The sequence below is a fragment of the Pongo pygmaeus genome, chromosome 23 (genome assembly GCF_028885625.2).
Source record: "Pongo pygmaeus isolate AG05252 chromosome 23, NHGRI_mPonPyg2-v2.0_pri, whole genome shotgun sequence".
NCBI lineage: Eukaryota > Metazoa > Chordata > Mammalia > Primates > Hominidae > Pongo > Pongo pygmaeus.
The window spans coordinates 53,550,499-53,564,557 of NC_085931.1; the positions used below are offsets into that span (position 1 = coordinate 53,550,499).

Here is a 14,059-nt window from a genome sequence, read left to right on the forward strand (position 1 = left end):
GCTTAAGGTTTACTTGCCCATCCCTGCCCTATTTTTTTAATGTGAGGACTCTGGGAGATGGAGTCCCTAGAGAAAGCAGGGCCAAAGGAAGGGGGTGTTCAGGGGGCCGGCATGCACGATTAGAAAGAAATGGTTGTATGTGGTAGATGGCATCCACCCTCCCTAGGACTGGGCTACCCTAGGCTTGGTGTTCCATGGCCTACAAAGCCATAGACAAACTGGGACTATGCTTTGGGGTGACCTCAGAAACTTGCAGCTAGGCCAGGTGCAGTGACTCACACCTGTAATCCCAGCACTTTGGGAGGCCGAGGCTGGTGGATCACTTGAGGTCAGGTGTTCAAGACCTGCCTGGCCAACATGGTGAAACCTCGTCCCTACTAAAAATACAAAAATTAGCCAGACGTGGTGGCACGCGCCTATAATCCCAGCTACTCGGAAGGCTGAGGCAGGAGAATCACTTGAACGCAGGAGATGGAGGTTACAGCAAGCCAAGATCACACCACTGCACTCCAGCCTGGGCAACAGAGCAAGACTCTGTTTCAAAAAAAATAAAGGACATGATCAACGAAAACTTTTGAGTATTACTCACTACAGGTTGACAATTTTTCGCACAGACTTTTTTTTTTTTTTTTTTTTTTTAAGAGACAAGGCTGAGCACAGTGGCTCATGCCTGTAATCTCAGCACTTTGGGAGGCCAAATGGGAGGATGGCTTGAGCCCAGGAGATTGAGAACAGCACGGGCAACATAGCGAGACTCCCTGGGCATGGTGGCTCACACCTGTAATCTTAGCACTTTAGAAGGCTGAGGCAGGAGGACGGCTTGAGCCCAGGAGTTCAGGACTAGCCTGGGCAACATAGTGAGACTCCATCTCTATAAAAATGAAAGCAGAAAATTATCTGGGCATGGCAGCATGAGTCTACTCCAGAGGCTGAAGCAGGAAGATCACTTGAGCCCCAGACTGCAATGTTGCTGTGAGCCAGGATCGTGATACTGTCCTCCAGGCTGGACAACAGAGCAAGACCCTGTCTCAAAAATATATTTTAAAAAATTTAAAAGGACAGAATCTCATTCTGCTGCCCAGGCTGGAGTGCAGTGATCATAGCTCACTACAGCCTTGACCTCCTGCCTCAGCCTTCTAAGTCTGGAGCCACCATGCCCAGCTTTAGACATCCTTTAAATGTTACAAACCCGTGAATCAGGTTATTGTTCCCATTTTATAAATGAGGAAACTCAGAACCAAGGAGATTAACTATTCCAAGAGCTACTAAGGGGTGAGGAATGGACTTGAACTTCACTGTACCTGGTTCAAGCATCAATTAAATAAGCATAGGTCAAGAGTAAACACCAGAGCTGGAAGAGTTAAGAAAAAAACTTAAAAAAATAAAAAACGCCAGGAGCAGTAGCTCATGTCTGTAATCCCAACACTTTGGGAGGCCAAGGCGGGCAGATCGCTTGAGCCCAGGTGTTTGAGACCAGCCTGGGCAACATGGCAAAACCCTGTCTCTACAAAAGATACAAAACAATTAGCTGCAAGTGATGATGCACACCTGGAGTCCCAGCTATTCAGAAGGCCAAGGCAGGAGGATCAACCAAGCCCAGGAGGTCCAGGCTGCAGTGAGCCGAGATCACGCCACTGGACTCCAGCCTGGGAAACAGAACAAGACCGTCTCAAAAATCAAAACAAAACCAAAACAAACAAGCAAACAAAAAAACACCACCACCGAAACAAAAAGAAACAATCTTCCTTATTATTATTGTCTGGTATTTCAGTTTCAATACACTGTTAAATCCTCAAAAATTTATATATATATAAAGGAAGGATGAACACTGTCCCCAGGCTGAAGAAATCTTTGGACTCCGGTCATGCCCAGGGATACGGAGCTCTCTAGCGACCAAAGGGTGAGCACAAGCAGCGAGGCGAGCGGGTGGTGCACACACTGAGAACTCACATACCACAGTGCCTGCCTGGCAGGAAGGACCACCAAGATGCTTTGTGCTGGCATTTTTATCTATTTGAACAGCCTAAAAGGCACATTTAGGGGTGGGAGGTAACGGTAGTTGAGGATGTAGTAGGAGCTCCTCACGGTGGGAGGGAGAAAGCTATTTCCCCTCAATCTAATGCACTCAGTTCCCTGGTTCCACCAGTGCTTTCAACTTCTTTCGTGAACAGCTTGAGGGGGCTTCAGTGTTGAGGCTTTTTATAATCACAGCTGCTCTTCCTGCATGAAAAGACAGCTATTCATCCCAGCAGGCAGCAGTACTGGTTTCAGGCAGGCATTAGTCATCGGAAATTTTTCAAGTCAACACTCCTGCCAGGGGTAGGTCTCTAAAACAGACTCAATTATGTTACCCTCCTGCTTCTAGAACGGCTGAGGGCTCCTTAACAAAGCCCAACCCCTGGGGGGAGCCTCGGCTCTGGCTCCAGCTTATGGCTGCAGCCTTACTCCCCACTGTAGTGACTACTGACGTTCCCAAAACACATCCTGCACTTCTATCTTCAGTAAATGTTTGGGAGGGGGAAGGAGGAAGGTTTTGAGCAAGTCTCGTAATGCCCCACCTCCATCGCACCAAAACTACAGCTCTGCAACTGCTTCCAAGGCTTCACCAGGTATTCCGCGAGGTCCTGGCAAGAGCGCTGCTGGCAGGTGAGAAGGCAAACACTCCATGGACCCCAAATTCTCTCCCCTATACCCCCAATGGGAACCTGGCATACATGTGATGACCACGTATAAGAATATTTCACCCTCCTGGCTCTGTCTGGGGAGGGCAGGGCTACAGCCCGTTCTGGACAGATGTCTAGTCCAAAGGATTCAGGCCCATGAAGTGGGGCCCTGGATTATTATAAAGCAGATTTTAACCCATGGGTTTAAAATCCTCTGGGTTACAGAAGGCGGAGGTTGCCAGGAGCCAAGATCGCACCACTGCACTCCAGCCTGGGTGACAGAGCAAGACTCCGTCTTATAAAAACAAACCAAAAAAAGCTTCTGGGTTAGGCAGTGTGTGTGTTTAGGTCATTTTTATAGAGAGAAAACAGCTTAATTCTAACTATGACTGAGGGTCAACTCTGAATTAGGTGTTTAAGAGACACAAAGAAAAACAAGACACTAAAATACTATCCCCTGCTGGGCGCGGTGGCTCAGGCCTGTAATCCCAACACTTTGGGAGGCTGAGGTGGGCGGATCACTTGAGGTCAGGAGTTTGAGACCAGCCTGGCCAACATGGTGAAACCCCGTCTCTACTAAAAATACAAAAAATTAGCCGGGCGTAGTGGCACATGCCTGTAGTCCCAGCTACTCAGGAGGCTGAGGCAGGAGAATCATTTGAATCCAGGAGGTGGAGGTTTCGGTGAGCTGAGATCGAGCCATTGCACTTCAGCCTGGGCAGCAAGAACAAAACTTCGTCTCAAAAATAAATAAATAAAATAAAATACTATCCCCTTTACCCAAGAGTCTTGTGCAGATGTTTCATTTTAAAACATAATTCTTTGCCTAGAGTTATGTAATAACTCATTTCCTCCCTTTTGTGTTTAGGTCTTTATTTCCTTTATCTTATTTCAACAAGGAAACAAGCAATCAGTACCAGGACCAGAGTCCTGGGCTGAAATGCAAAGTTTACAATCCACTCTGTCCCCCCACAACCTCCCACTTCCAGCTCCAAGGACTCCCCAGATGAGGTGTCTGGCCCAAAGAGCTGCTCAACTCCAGCCTCCAGCACACTCAAGGCTGCCACACTGAACTGCTTGGAGGCAGCTGACAGAAAGCTATCCGCTGAGGGTTAAACTCATCAAACTAACAAGAGGGGACATGTCAACTGACTTAACTGGGGATGCCCTCATATCTAAAGGAAGAAACTGCTGGGCACAGTGGCTCACACCTGTAACCCCAGCACTTTGTGAGGCAGAGGCAGGAGGACTGCTTGAGTCCAGGAGTTTGAAACCAGCCTGGGCAACATGGCGAGACCTTGTCTCTACAACAAATACAAAAATAATTAGCCAGGCATGATGGCATATGCCTGTGATCCCAGCTACCCGGCCGGCTGAGGCAGGAAGACTGCTTAAGCCCAGGAGGCAGAGGTTGGAGTGAGCCGTGATCTTGCCACTGCACTCCAGCCTGGATGACAGAGCAAGATCCTGTCTCAAATAAATAAAGGAAAAAAACAACATGAGGGGCAGGCCAGCACTGCAAGTGGTGCCTAATGCTATCCTGAGGAGACTCTCTATGGATCTTTCACAACTAAAGTCACTGGAGATGTGCTGGGGTGAGGAAAGATAGCACCTCACCATGGAGGAAGGTATCACTCAAAACCACCCCCTTCTGGTTCAATCATTTCCCATTAGTCAAGGAATCTTTTAATAATTAATTGGAGGCCTAGGTAATAATAATGGTAATGACTCTTTCTTTTTTAAAGAGATGAGGTCTTGCTCCGTCAACCAGGCTGGGGTGCAGTGGTGCAAGCATGGCTCACTGCAGCCTTGAACTCAGGCAATCCTCCTGCCTTAGCCTCCCACACAGCTGCAGTTACAGGCATGAGCAACCACTGCATCCAGCTAAGACCCTTTTCTTGACTCACAAGGTGTGAGGAACACAAAACAGAATGGCTGCTTTTGAGAACAAGCACATTCCACAAATGTGATCCTTGGGATCACAGGAAACAAAGTGAGCAGAGTGGTGGGAAAAGAGGTTATTTACACTTCTGCAAGCTGGATCTTTGGCTATTTCTACTAAGAGGAAAAAAGCTTTCTTAAACAACAAAATTCTTCCTGGAATATCCACGCAACATTAAAACCAAAGTTCCAAGTATGCAGATTTCCTCTAGGTGCTATGTAAATAGAATGTATGGCCAGGCACAGTGGCACTTCGGGAGGCTGAGACAGGTGGATCGTTTGAGGTCAGGAATTCCAGACCAGCCTGACCAACACGGTGAAACCCCATCTCTACTAAAAATACAAAAAAATTAACGAGGCGTGGTGGCGCGTGCCTATGGTCCCAGCTACTTGGGAGGCTGAGGCAGGAGAATCGCTTGAACCCAGAAGCCAGAGGTTGCAGTGAGCTGAGATCGTGCCATTGCACTCCAGCCTAGGCAACAGAGTGAGACTCCAGCTCAAAAAAAATAAAGAAATAAAATAAAAATAAACTTACTGCAGGAAATGACATCTGTTCATTGAATTTGTTCAGATATTTCACATTCTCTTAACAGGGACCACTGGATCTAGTTTTTCTTTGTTGGCTGTGCAAGTGAGATAAAAATGGAGTTTCCAGAAGATTTAACTTAAACTCAGCATGCACTCCAGGTTCTTCCATGCTAGTCTCTCTGCCTGCACTCTTTGCCCCAATCCAATCCTCACATAATGGCAAAGAAATATTTTCATGCTAAAAATTGAATCATGTTACTCCTTTACTTTAAGAAGCCTTCAATGACAATAACGAAAGCTAACGTCTATCAAGCACTTAAGTGCCCGTTGTCAGGAACTTTTCAATGCACTTTAGGTATATTAATTCACTTAGTCCTAACAATAACCCAATAAAGTAGATATTACCCATGATTTGTAGATAAGGAAAGAGAGGCAAGGAATGGTTAAGTAACTTGCAGACGGTTCTACGGAAAGTGGGAGAAGCAGGGATTTGAACCTTGGCGGTCTGACTCTAGAGTCCCAGTGCTCACCTATGCTCCAGGTGCATTGTGTGCTTCTATTCCTTTAAGGAAAGGTCCAAAATAATTACCAGCCTTTGCTGAACATTTGCCACATGGCACAAACTTTAAAACATACCTTCTGGCTCGGCGCAGTGGCTCATGCCTGTAATCCCAAGACTTTGGGAGGCCAAGGTGGGTGGATTACCTGAGGTGAGGAGTTTGAGACCAGCCTGGCCAACATGGTGAAACCCCATCTCTACTAAAAATACAAAAATTAGACAGTCGTGGTGTCGGGCACCTGTAATCCCAGCTACTTGGGAGGCTGAGACAGGAGAATCGCTTAAACCCAAGAGGCAGAGGTTGCAGTGTGCCAAGGCTGTGCCACTGCACTCCAGCCTGGGCAATACAGTGAGACTCCATCTCAAAAAAACAAAAAAAAAAACCCTTCTCACATTTAATCGCCCTCAACCAGGAATCACCATTATAAGTGAGGAAACTGCCTAGTTCAGAAGCCCCCTGGCCAGGGAAACAGAACCCAACAGTGGCAAGTGCCAGGTGTATCCAGCTGCAAGGCCCCTGTTCCTGTGGATCCACACATACCCCCCACCCCATTCCTGCAGCCCCACCTACTGCCCAACACAAAACTCTGCACACACTAAACCCAAAAACGTACAGATCAAATAGACTACAGTGCAGTCCACCTGCAGTCAGAAACTGGGGGAGTGACCTCAGAGAGAGAAGAACCTGGTGTGGATCATTCTGTCGCTTCCAAAGGAACCTACAAAACCTGGACGGACTTAGAAGTGGCCAGAGGAGCCAGCGCCAACTTCACATCAGTCACTAGATGGAGATCTGAGAGAGCTTTCACAGTCAGTAGTTGAGGAAACAAATACTAATGTGTGCCCGTTATGAACCAGAAGCCAGGTAAGTGCTGGCTGCGAATTATGAGGTGGTGGTGGCAGTTGTAGTTGATACAAGTGTCCAGGATGGGGAAGGAGGTGAGGGATACATTTCAGACATCAGGAGAAAAACCTAGCCACAGGCATACGGGTGGTATTAATAAACATCTGCTGAATGGCCGGGCCGGTGGCTTACGCCTGTAATCCCAGCACTTTAGGAGGCCGAGGCGGGAGGATCACCTGAAGTCAGGAGTTCGAAACCAGCCTGACCAACATAGTGAAACTTCCGTCTCTACTAAAAATACAAAAACTAGCCGGGCGTGGTGGTGCACACCTGTAGTCCCTGCTACTTGGGAGGCTGAGGCAGGAGAATCGCTGGAACCGGGGAGGTGGAGGTTGCAGTGAGCCGAGATCGTACCACTGCACTCCAGCCTGGGCGACAGAGCAACACTTGGTCTCAAAAAATAAAAATAAAAAATAAAAATAAACATCTGCTGAGAGAACAAATGTCTGAGAAAGCAGTATCTAACATATTTACATCCTGGCTATTTACAAAGACATTTAAACTTAATGTGTGTTGGGAAACTATTGGGCAAAGTTTTCACTTCTTCATACAGGTGAACTCAGTTCACAAAGGCTTGAAATGACTAATAACATTTAATGGTGTAGGGGAAGTTTGGGAGACATGACTGCAAATCACCTCCATGGCTCCTCACCCAGCTCAAGCACTTTCTTTTCCCTAAGGAAATAACCAATCTGCTGCCCAACCCACCAGTTTTTGAAGCCCATGTAGGAGGCCAACTCAGCCAGCACTGAAATCGCGCTCAGCCCGCCGCTCAGTTCTCCGTGGCCTCGGGCAAGTCACTCTACCACTTCCAGCCTCAAGTTCCCCATCAGTAAAAGGGGGGTAACATGAATAGCTAGCAGACAACAGGACTGTAAAAGATCAAATGAGGCATCGTGTATATGAACGGGCTCAGAAAACTTAAAACGCCGCACAAAGGGAGGCGAGTGTTAACAGAGGCCGCGTGGAGAGGGATTTGGGCTTGCGCCTCAGCTTCGGCCGTCGGAGCAAGTCACTTCCCTGCTACTAAACTTCGGTTGTCTCAACTCTAAGATGGGGTGGAGACCAGGCAGCGCCGAGATCACGGAGCGGGGCCCAAATGCCAGTCCAGACAGGCGAGGAGGCTGCGCCGCCGAGACCCCAGGACCCCGGAACGCGGGGGCCCCAGGGGCAGCCCCTCAGGTCCACGAGGCGGCACCCCGTCGCAACCGCGGCCCCGTCGGCCTCCCAGGCCCGCCGGAGGGACTGCGCCTCGGCCAGTGGGCGGGCGGTCAGGGCCGCGGCAGGGACGGCAGCGACCGGCCAATGAGGAGCGCGGCTGCGGTTGGGGGCGGGCGCACCCGGTCCTCCGCGTCACTCCCAGGCGGCTACCTCCCCCGCCTCGAGCTCCACTAGGCCGCGGACCCTAAACCCCGAAGAAAGGAAAGGCCTCTCACCGTCCTTTCGCCGCCGCCCCGCGCTTCCTGATGAGTTCGTCCAGGGAGATGTCCGCCATCTTGCTCCGCCGAGCAAACCGAAGGCAGTCGAGACACCCCCAGCCCGCGAGCCCGCCCCTTCGGCCGCTACGCAGCGACGAACTACTTCCGGCGTCCGCGGACCAACTCTCGCGACAGCCCGCTCAAAGTAGGCAAGAACCGGAAGGGGCGGGGACGTTCCCCGTGAGCCTTCGCGGTGCTGGCTGCTCATCTGCATACAGAAGGTCGGCACATTATGAATTATTTATTTTCCCCGACAAAAACAATTAGATGAAAAGCAACAAAATACATTATTAACAAGTAAGACAAACTTCAATGGAACTGGATCATGACCTCAGCAGTCAACTAAGATACTCATCATACGCGTAATGAGAATAGAATTCATTACCTGGGAAATAAGCTTGTTATTGCTTTATGCCTTAAACTTATGAGTAAGGAAAATAACGATTCGGGGTGACGCCCGAATCCTCACTGCTAATGTGAGACGAATTTTTGAGCGGGTAAAGGTCGCCCCTGAGGTGACCCGCCTACTTTGCGGGATGCCTGGGAGTTGCGATCTGCCCGATCCCGTTCACATCTCAAAAATAGACTGAGTATGGGGTAGTCTTCTGTTTCTCGTCGATAGGTGGCGAGTGCTCTCCTTCTGCTGTTTTGTCCGTTGCCTGCGCCGCCAATTCCTAGGCAGTCTCGTCTTTGGCTGGGGACGCTCTGCACTTCATCACTGTCCCTAACAGCGCATTGAGCTAGTCTAAGGTTGCCCACAGTATTGACGTTGTGACCCACGAAACTGGCAATTTCCGTATGTGCGGCCTTACCCAGTTCTCCCAAACTTCCCTGTATAACCGCTTGTCTGTGCTTGAGAAAGATACGTCCGGCCCCGGCCTCACACAGCAGCTCAGTTCGTGACAGTGTTTAATATGTAAAATGGAGCAAATAATTTATAGGGCGTTGGGAGTGTTAAAGAGACGAATTCATTTACGTGTTAAATACAGGGAATGGCTTTTGCATTGATATAACCCCAGCCTCCAGCATGCGCCAGGCCTGAGGTAGGTGTTCGGCACATATTTTGTCCAATCACTAAAAATACACTGCATGCCCTTACAACAGGTGGGGTTATGTCCTCTTGGCCATCAGGCATCAGGAGCTCCGTGCAGAAACTGGGTAAGAGGCCAGGAGCGGTGGCTCATGTCTGTAATCCCAGCACTTTGGGAGGCCGAGGCAGGTGGATCACCTGAAGTCAGGAGGTCGAGACCAGCCTGGCCAACACGGAGAAACCCCGTCTCTACTGAAAAAAAAAAAAAAAAAAAAAAATTAGCCAGGCGCGGTGGCGCGGCTGAGGCAGAAGAATCGCTTGAACTCGGGAGGCGGAGGTTGCAGTGAGCCGAGATCGCGCCATTGCACTCCAGCCTAGGCGACAGAGCAAGACTCCGTTTCAAAAAAAAAAAAAAAAAAGAAAAAGAAAAACGAAAGAAAGAAAGAAACTGGGTAAGAGCGATCCTGCAGTCCTCCTGCCTCAGCCTCCCGAGTAGCTGGGATTACAGGCCCGCCCCACCACGCCGGGCTCCTTTCCCAGGCCTCTTTTCCTCACCCATAGAACGGGACCATTAAGCCTTTCCTCCCTTCCAGGCATGCCAGGAGGAACGGCCCGAGAGGTGGGAGGAGGACAAGCCGGCCAACGGGGTCAGCTGGGCAGTGTAGGGCAGATGCGGAGGACGATTTTATTTTTATTTTTATTTTTGAGACGGTGACTCGCTCTGTCACCCAGGCTGGAGTGCAGTGGCACGATCTCAGCTCACTGCAGCCTCCGCCTCCCGGGTTCAAGCGATTCTCCTGTCTCAGCCTCCCGAGTAGCTGGGATTACAGGCTCGTGCCACCACACTCGGCTAATTTTTGTATTTTTAGTAGAGACGGGGGTTTCACCATGTTGGCCAGGCTGGTCTCAAACTACTGACCTCAGGCGATCTGCCCGCCTGGGTCTCCCAAAGTGCTAGGATAACAGGCGTGAGCACCGCGCCTGGCCTTTTTTTTTTTAAAGCCAGCACAACTTTGTCATAAACAGGCAATCTAAGTCTGGAATGGCCCCTCCCCCGGGGCATTTCAGAGCTTTGTTTGGACGTTTGGTCCTAAAGACAGGGATGGCGGGCACGTGGAGGTGGGGACCGGTGGGGCCCTGGCCCTCCCAACGTCCCCGGTCATCCCTGGAGTGGAGAAAGCCCCTTGCGGACCTCCCAGCCAGGGCCACACTCCCTGTCTTATGTGGACTCGCGGGACTTTTTGCCCAGTGGGAACAAACGGAATTTCCAGTAGAGCAGCTGCGCGGCAGCGGAAGAATTCGAGTCGCACCCGGAAGCCGCACCCCAGTCGGCAGAGTCTGGCAGCGTCTGCGGCCGCGACTCCGGGGATTCTGCGCCTGCCCCACGTGTCCCGGGGACCAGCTTAGCGTTTGCGTGCGGAAAATAGTAATCATTTCACTGGAGTCCTTTCCTTTTTTTTTTTTTTTTTTTTTTTGAGACGGAGTCTCGCTATGTTGCCCAGGCTGGAGTGCGGTGGCTTGATCTCGGCTCACTGCAAGCTCCGCCTCCCAGGTTCAAGCGATCCTCCTGCGTCAGCACCCCCAGTAGCTGGGATTACAGGCACGCGCCACCATGCCCTGCTAATTTTTGTATTTTTAGTAGAGATGGGGTTTCACCATGTTGGCCAGGCTGGTCTCGAACTCCTGACCTCAGGTGATCCACCCGCTTCGGCCTCCCAAAGTGCTGGGATTACAAGCATGAGCCACCGCACCCGGCCTTCTTTCTTGCTCTTTTATAACTCATTTAGAGCTGTGTTGATTTTTAAAATTCTTCGCATAGGTAGGTGACACTGCCTGTGAATTCTGCAGCGTAAAGGGCCTGTTACAACTGTTACTTTAAAGGTGTTGGCCGGGCATGGTGGCTCACGCCTGTGATCCCAGCACTTTGGGAGGCCGAGGAGGGTGGGTCACCGGAGGTCAGGAGTTTCAGACCAGCCTGACCAACATGGTGAAACCCCATCTCTACTAAAAGTACAAAAAAATTAGCCGGTGTGGCGGTGCACGCCTGTAATCCCCAGGTATTCCAGAGACTGAGGCAAAAGAATCGCTTGAACCCGGGAGGCAGAGGTTGCAGGGAGATTGTGTCACTGCACCCCAGCCTGGGAGACAGAGTGAGACTCCGTCTCAAAAATAATAAATAAAGGTGTCAAGTCTGAATGGAGAATCGCTGCCCTAGAGCCCTCTCCCATTTTCTGAATGGGGAAACAGACCTGGAGAGGGTGGGAATCGGGTCCAATTCATCCCCTATTCCCAGGTCCCGGAGGCAGCCTCTTGTGGGCTCAGGCAGGCCTGAGTTCAAATCCTGTGCCTTTCAGCCTCAGACAGGGACAGAAACAAGGATGAAACCTAACACGTGTCCATTGCTAGCAGTCCCCCGCCACAGTGTGAAGGCCATTTTGGGTCTGAGATTCCTTTTCCTGCCTCTGTAGGTAGTGAGGTGGCCAGAGACAGAATGGAAAATGTGGGGAGAGAGGAGACAGGGCTCTCCTAGTCCCCGAGGTTGGTCTTGGGCCCTCCTTCCTGTGAACCTGCCCCGTCCCCTCTTCTTCCCCACTCCCCTCCAGCCACACTGGCCTCACTGTGCTGCTGGGGCCACCCAGCAAGTCTCCAGAGCACCAGCCTAGCCCTGCCTCTCTCTCCAGCCTCATCATCGCTGCCCCCTCCAGCCACCCACCTTCTTTGATCTGTTTCTGAAAGTTTATTCCACAAGCTGGTTCCAACGGCAGGGCCTTTGGGTCTGCTGTTTCCACCATTTGAACACCCACCCACCCCAGCAAGGCCAGCTCTCTTCCCGTCCCAGCCCTCTTCCCATCCCAGCCCAAATCCATCTCCTTGGGGCCTTCCTGCTGCCCTATTTTAAGAACAGCCCCACACCCACCTTGCCTCATCCCCTCTGTAACTTACCACCGTGCAGATGGCATCCTCTGGTTTCCCTGAGCCTCGAGGCTCATCTGACCCTGACAGGAGGCAGCAGCCTCACAGTGCATTGGGGTGACTGGGGTGGCGTGGTTTCAGCTGGTTTGCCTTTGGGCCTCACAGTGCACTGGGGTGACTGGGGTTGCATGATTTCAGCTGGTTTGCCTTTGGGCCTCGCAGTGCCTTGCGGTGACTGGGGTTGCGTGGTTTCAGCTGGTTTGCCTTTGGGCCTTGCAGTGCATTGGGGTGACTGGGGTTGCGTGGTTTCAGCTGGTTTGCCTTTGGGGGTTGGGAATTTTTCTTCCTGTGTATACTTCTCTGCACTTTCCAAATTTTCTACCACAAAGATACATCAAAAATAAATGCTGGAGCCAGGTGCAGTGGCTCACGCCTGTAATCCCAGCACTCTGGGATGCTGAGGTGAGTGGATCACTTGAGGTCAGGAGTTCGAGACCAGCCTGGCTAACATGGCAAAACCCCGTCTCTACTAAAAATACAAAAACTAGCTGGGTGTGGTGGTGGGCACTTTTAGTCCCAGCTACTCAGGAGGCTAAGGCAGGAGAATCGCTTGAACCCGAGAGGCGGAGGTTGTAGTGAGCTGAGATCATGCCACTGCACTCCAGCCTGGGTGACAGAGGGAGACTCCATCTCAAAAAAAAAAAAAGAAAGAAAGAAGAAGAAAAACAAAATGCTAGGTCTTCCCCAGCCCTTTCCTGACCCCCTCACCCCGTGTGACGCAGGTCACAGACCCTCGAGGAGCTAGAGAAGGGTTAATATTAGCAAAGTTTTACTTCTTTTTTTTTCTGCTCATAAATGACTCTGAAAAAGCCGATACGCAAGAGGCTAACACAACTGTAGTCTAAAGGCAACGTCGAGGTCACCGATATGTCCCTCAGACAAGAGGCACTGCTCAGAATCCCCCTGTGCTGGGGGTGAGGGAAGGAGGGGACGGTTTAGGACAGAGGAATAAATACATGTGGTTGTGGGAGTTCTGCTATCAGGGATGGTGGCCCCAGCCCAGGACCCCAAAACCCTGAGGCGGTGCAGCGGGCTGCCGACCCCCCAGCTCGGGGTTCCCCAAGGCTGCCTCAGTGTTTGGATGGGCTGGAAGGAAATGCTGAGGTTCTGGGAGGGCCCCGTGGCCAGCCCCCGCTTCCCACTCTAGCCAGAGGAGAGCCAAGCTCCCGGCTGGCCAGGGCCCTGGGGTAGGGAGCAGCGCCCCCAAGAGGGCTTTCTGGTGTCAATGTCTCTCGCAGTGCCAGGTGGTGAGGCCTGGGCCTGGGCCTGAGGTGGGAGTAGGCATGACAGGCGAGGCTGGGGTGGGCCCTGGCACCTGCAGCTTTGGGCTGCCCATGTGTGTCTGCTGACATCCCGACTGTGGTCCACCGCCGGGAATGGTGGGCAGACGGGGCTGCTGGCAGCCCTCAGCCTTGTAGTGTGTGTGTGGGGTGAACGAGGGGTCATGAGGACAGGGATGGGGCTGGGTGTCTCTGGTAAGGACCAGTAAGTGCCAGGCAGGACCTACTCTGAAGGCTCAGCCGTGGCCCACCTGGGACACAGCCCTGCTCCCGAAGGGGCCCCGGGGGCCTGCTCAGCCGGGTGATTCACCAGGACACGGGCAGACCAGGCTGAACCCGAGGCCCCAGTGTGCGATGTGGGGAGGTGACTGGGTGAGCGTGAACAGGGTGTGGGGTGCGCGGGGCGGGTGGCCGTGTGACCGTGCCCGGCCCTCAGAAGGCGAAGCAGCGCTCCTTGGGGTGGCCCACGCGGTCCAGGTTGGGAAGGCAGGCATACTGGATCATGGGTGGGGGGCCACACATCAGCACTAGCGGCTCCTCCTCTGGGGGCGGAAGGTGGTCCCGGATCATCTCCTCATTCACGAAGCCCTGGCTGTAGTCCCAGGCTGTGGGGTGAGAGACAGGTAAGCTGACGTGTGGCTGCGTGGTCACCAACCTGCTGACTGACCAACCCTAGGCGGTGAATTCCTTAAATGCTGAAGAA

The 14,059-nt window shown here is 51.7% G+C and overlaps 2 protein-coding genes and 1 non-coding gene across 5 annotated transcripts in view; 1 reads left to right on the forward strand and 2 right to left on the reverse strand.

Moving 5' to 3' along the window:
• POLDIP3 (DNA polymerase delta interacting protein 3) overlaps positions 1–8,235 on the reverse strand; it is a 30,034-nt gene extending 21,799 nt beyond the window's left edge. Inside the window, exons 1-2 of one of the 3 annotated variants that reach the window (XM_054469989.2) lie at positions 8,032–8,160; positions 1,549–1,646 (exon numbers count right to left, since the gene is read on the reverse strand). Coding sequence is in view for 2 of the 3 variants with exons in the window: in XM_054469987.1 (XP_054325962.1) it covers positions 8,032–8,090 (59 nt within the window). In the remaining variant the exon portion in view is untranslated. Of the gene's footprint in view, positions 1–1,548; positions 1,647–8,031 lie in introns of all 3 variants that reach the window. The other 2 variants (XM_054469987.1, XM_054469988.2) reach the window with 2 other exon arrangements.
• Positions 8,236–8,484: 249 nt separating this feature from the next.
• On the forward strand, positions 8,485–8,634 carry LOC129023776 (U12 minor spliceosomal RNA). Its single transcript, XR_008496922.1, has one exon. It is a non-coding gene; the product is annotated as a U12 minor spliceosomal RNA (small nuclear RNA).
• Positions 8,635–12,828: 4,194 nt separating this feature from the next.
• The window catches only part of LOC129023351 (NADH-cytochrome b5 reductase 3), a 30,161-nt gene continuing 28,930 nt past the window's right edge, over positions 12,829–14,059 (reverse strand). The window contains exon 9 of the mRNA XM_054469994.1: positions 12,829–13,961. Within this exon, the coding sequence (XP_054325969.1) occupies positions 13,789–13,961 (173 nt within the window). The 3' untranslated portion in view covers positions 12,829–13,788. The remainder of the gene's footprint in view (positions 13,962–14,059) is intronic.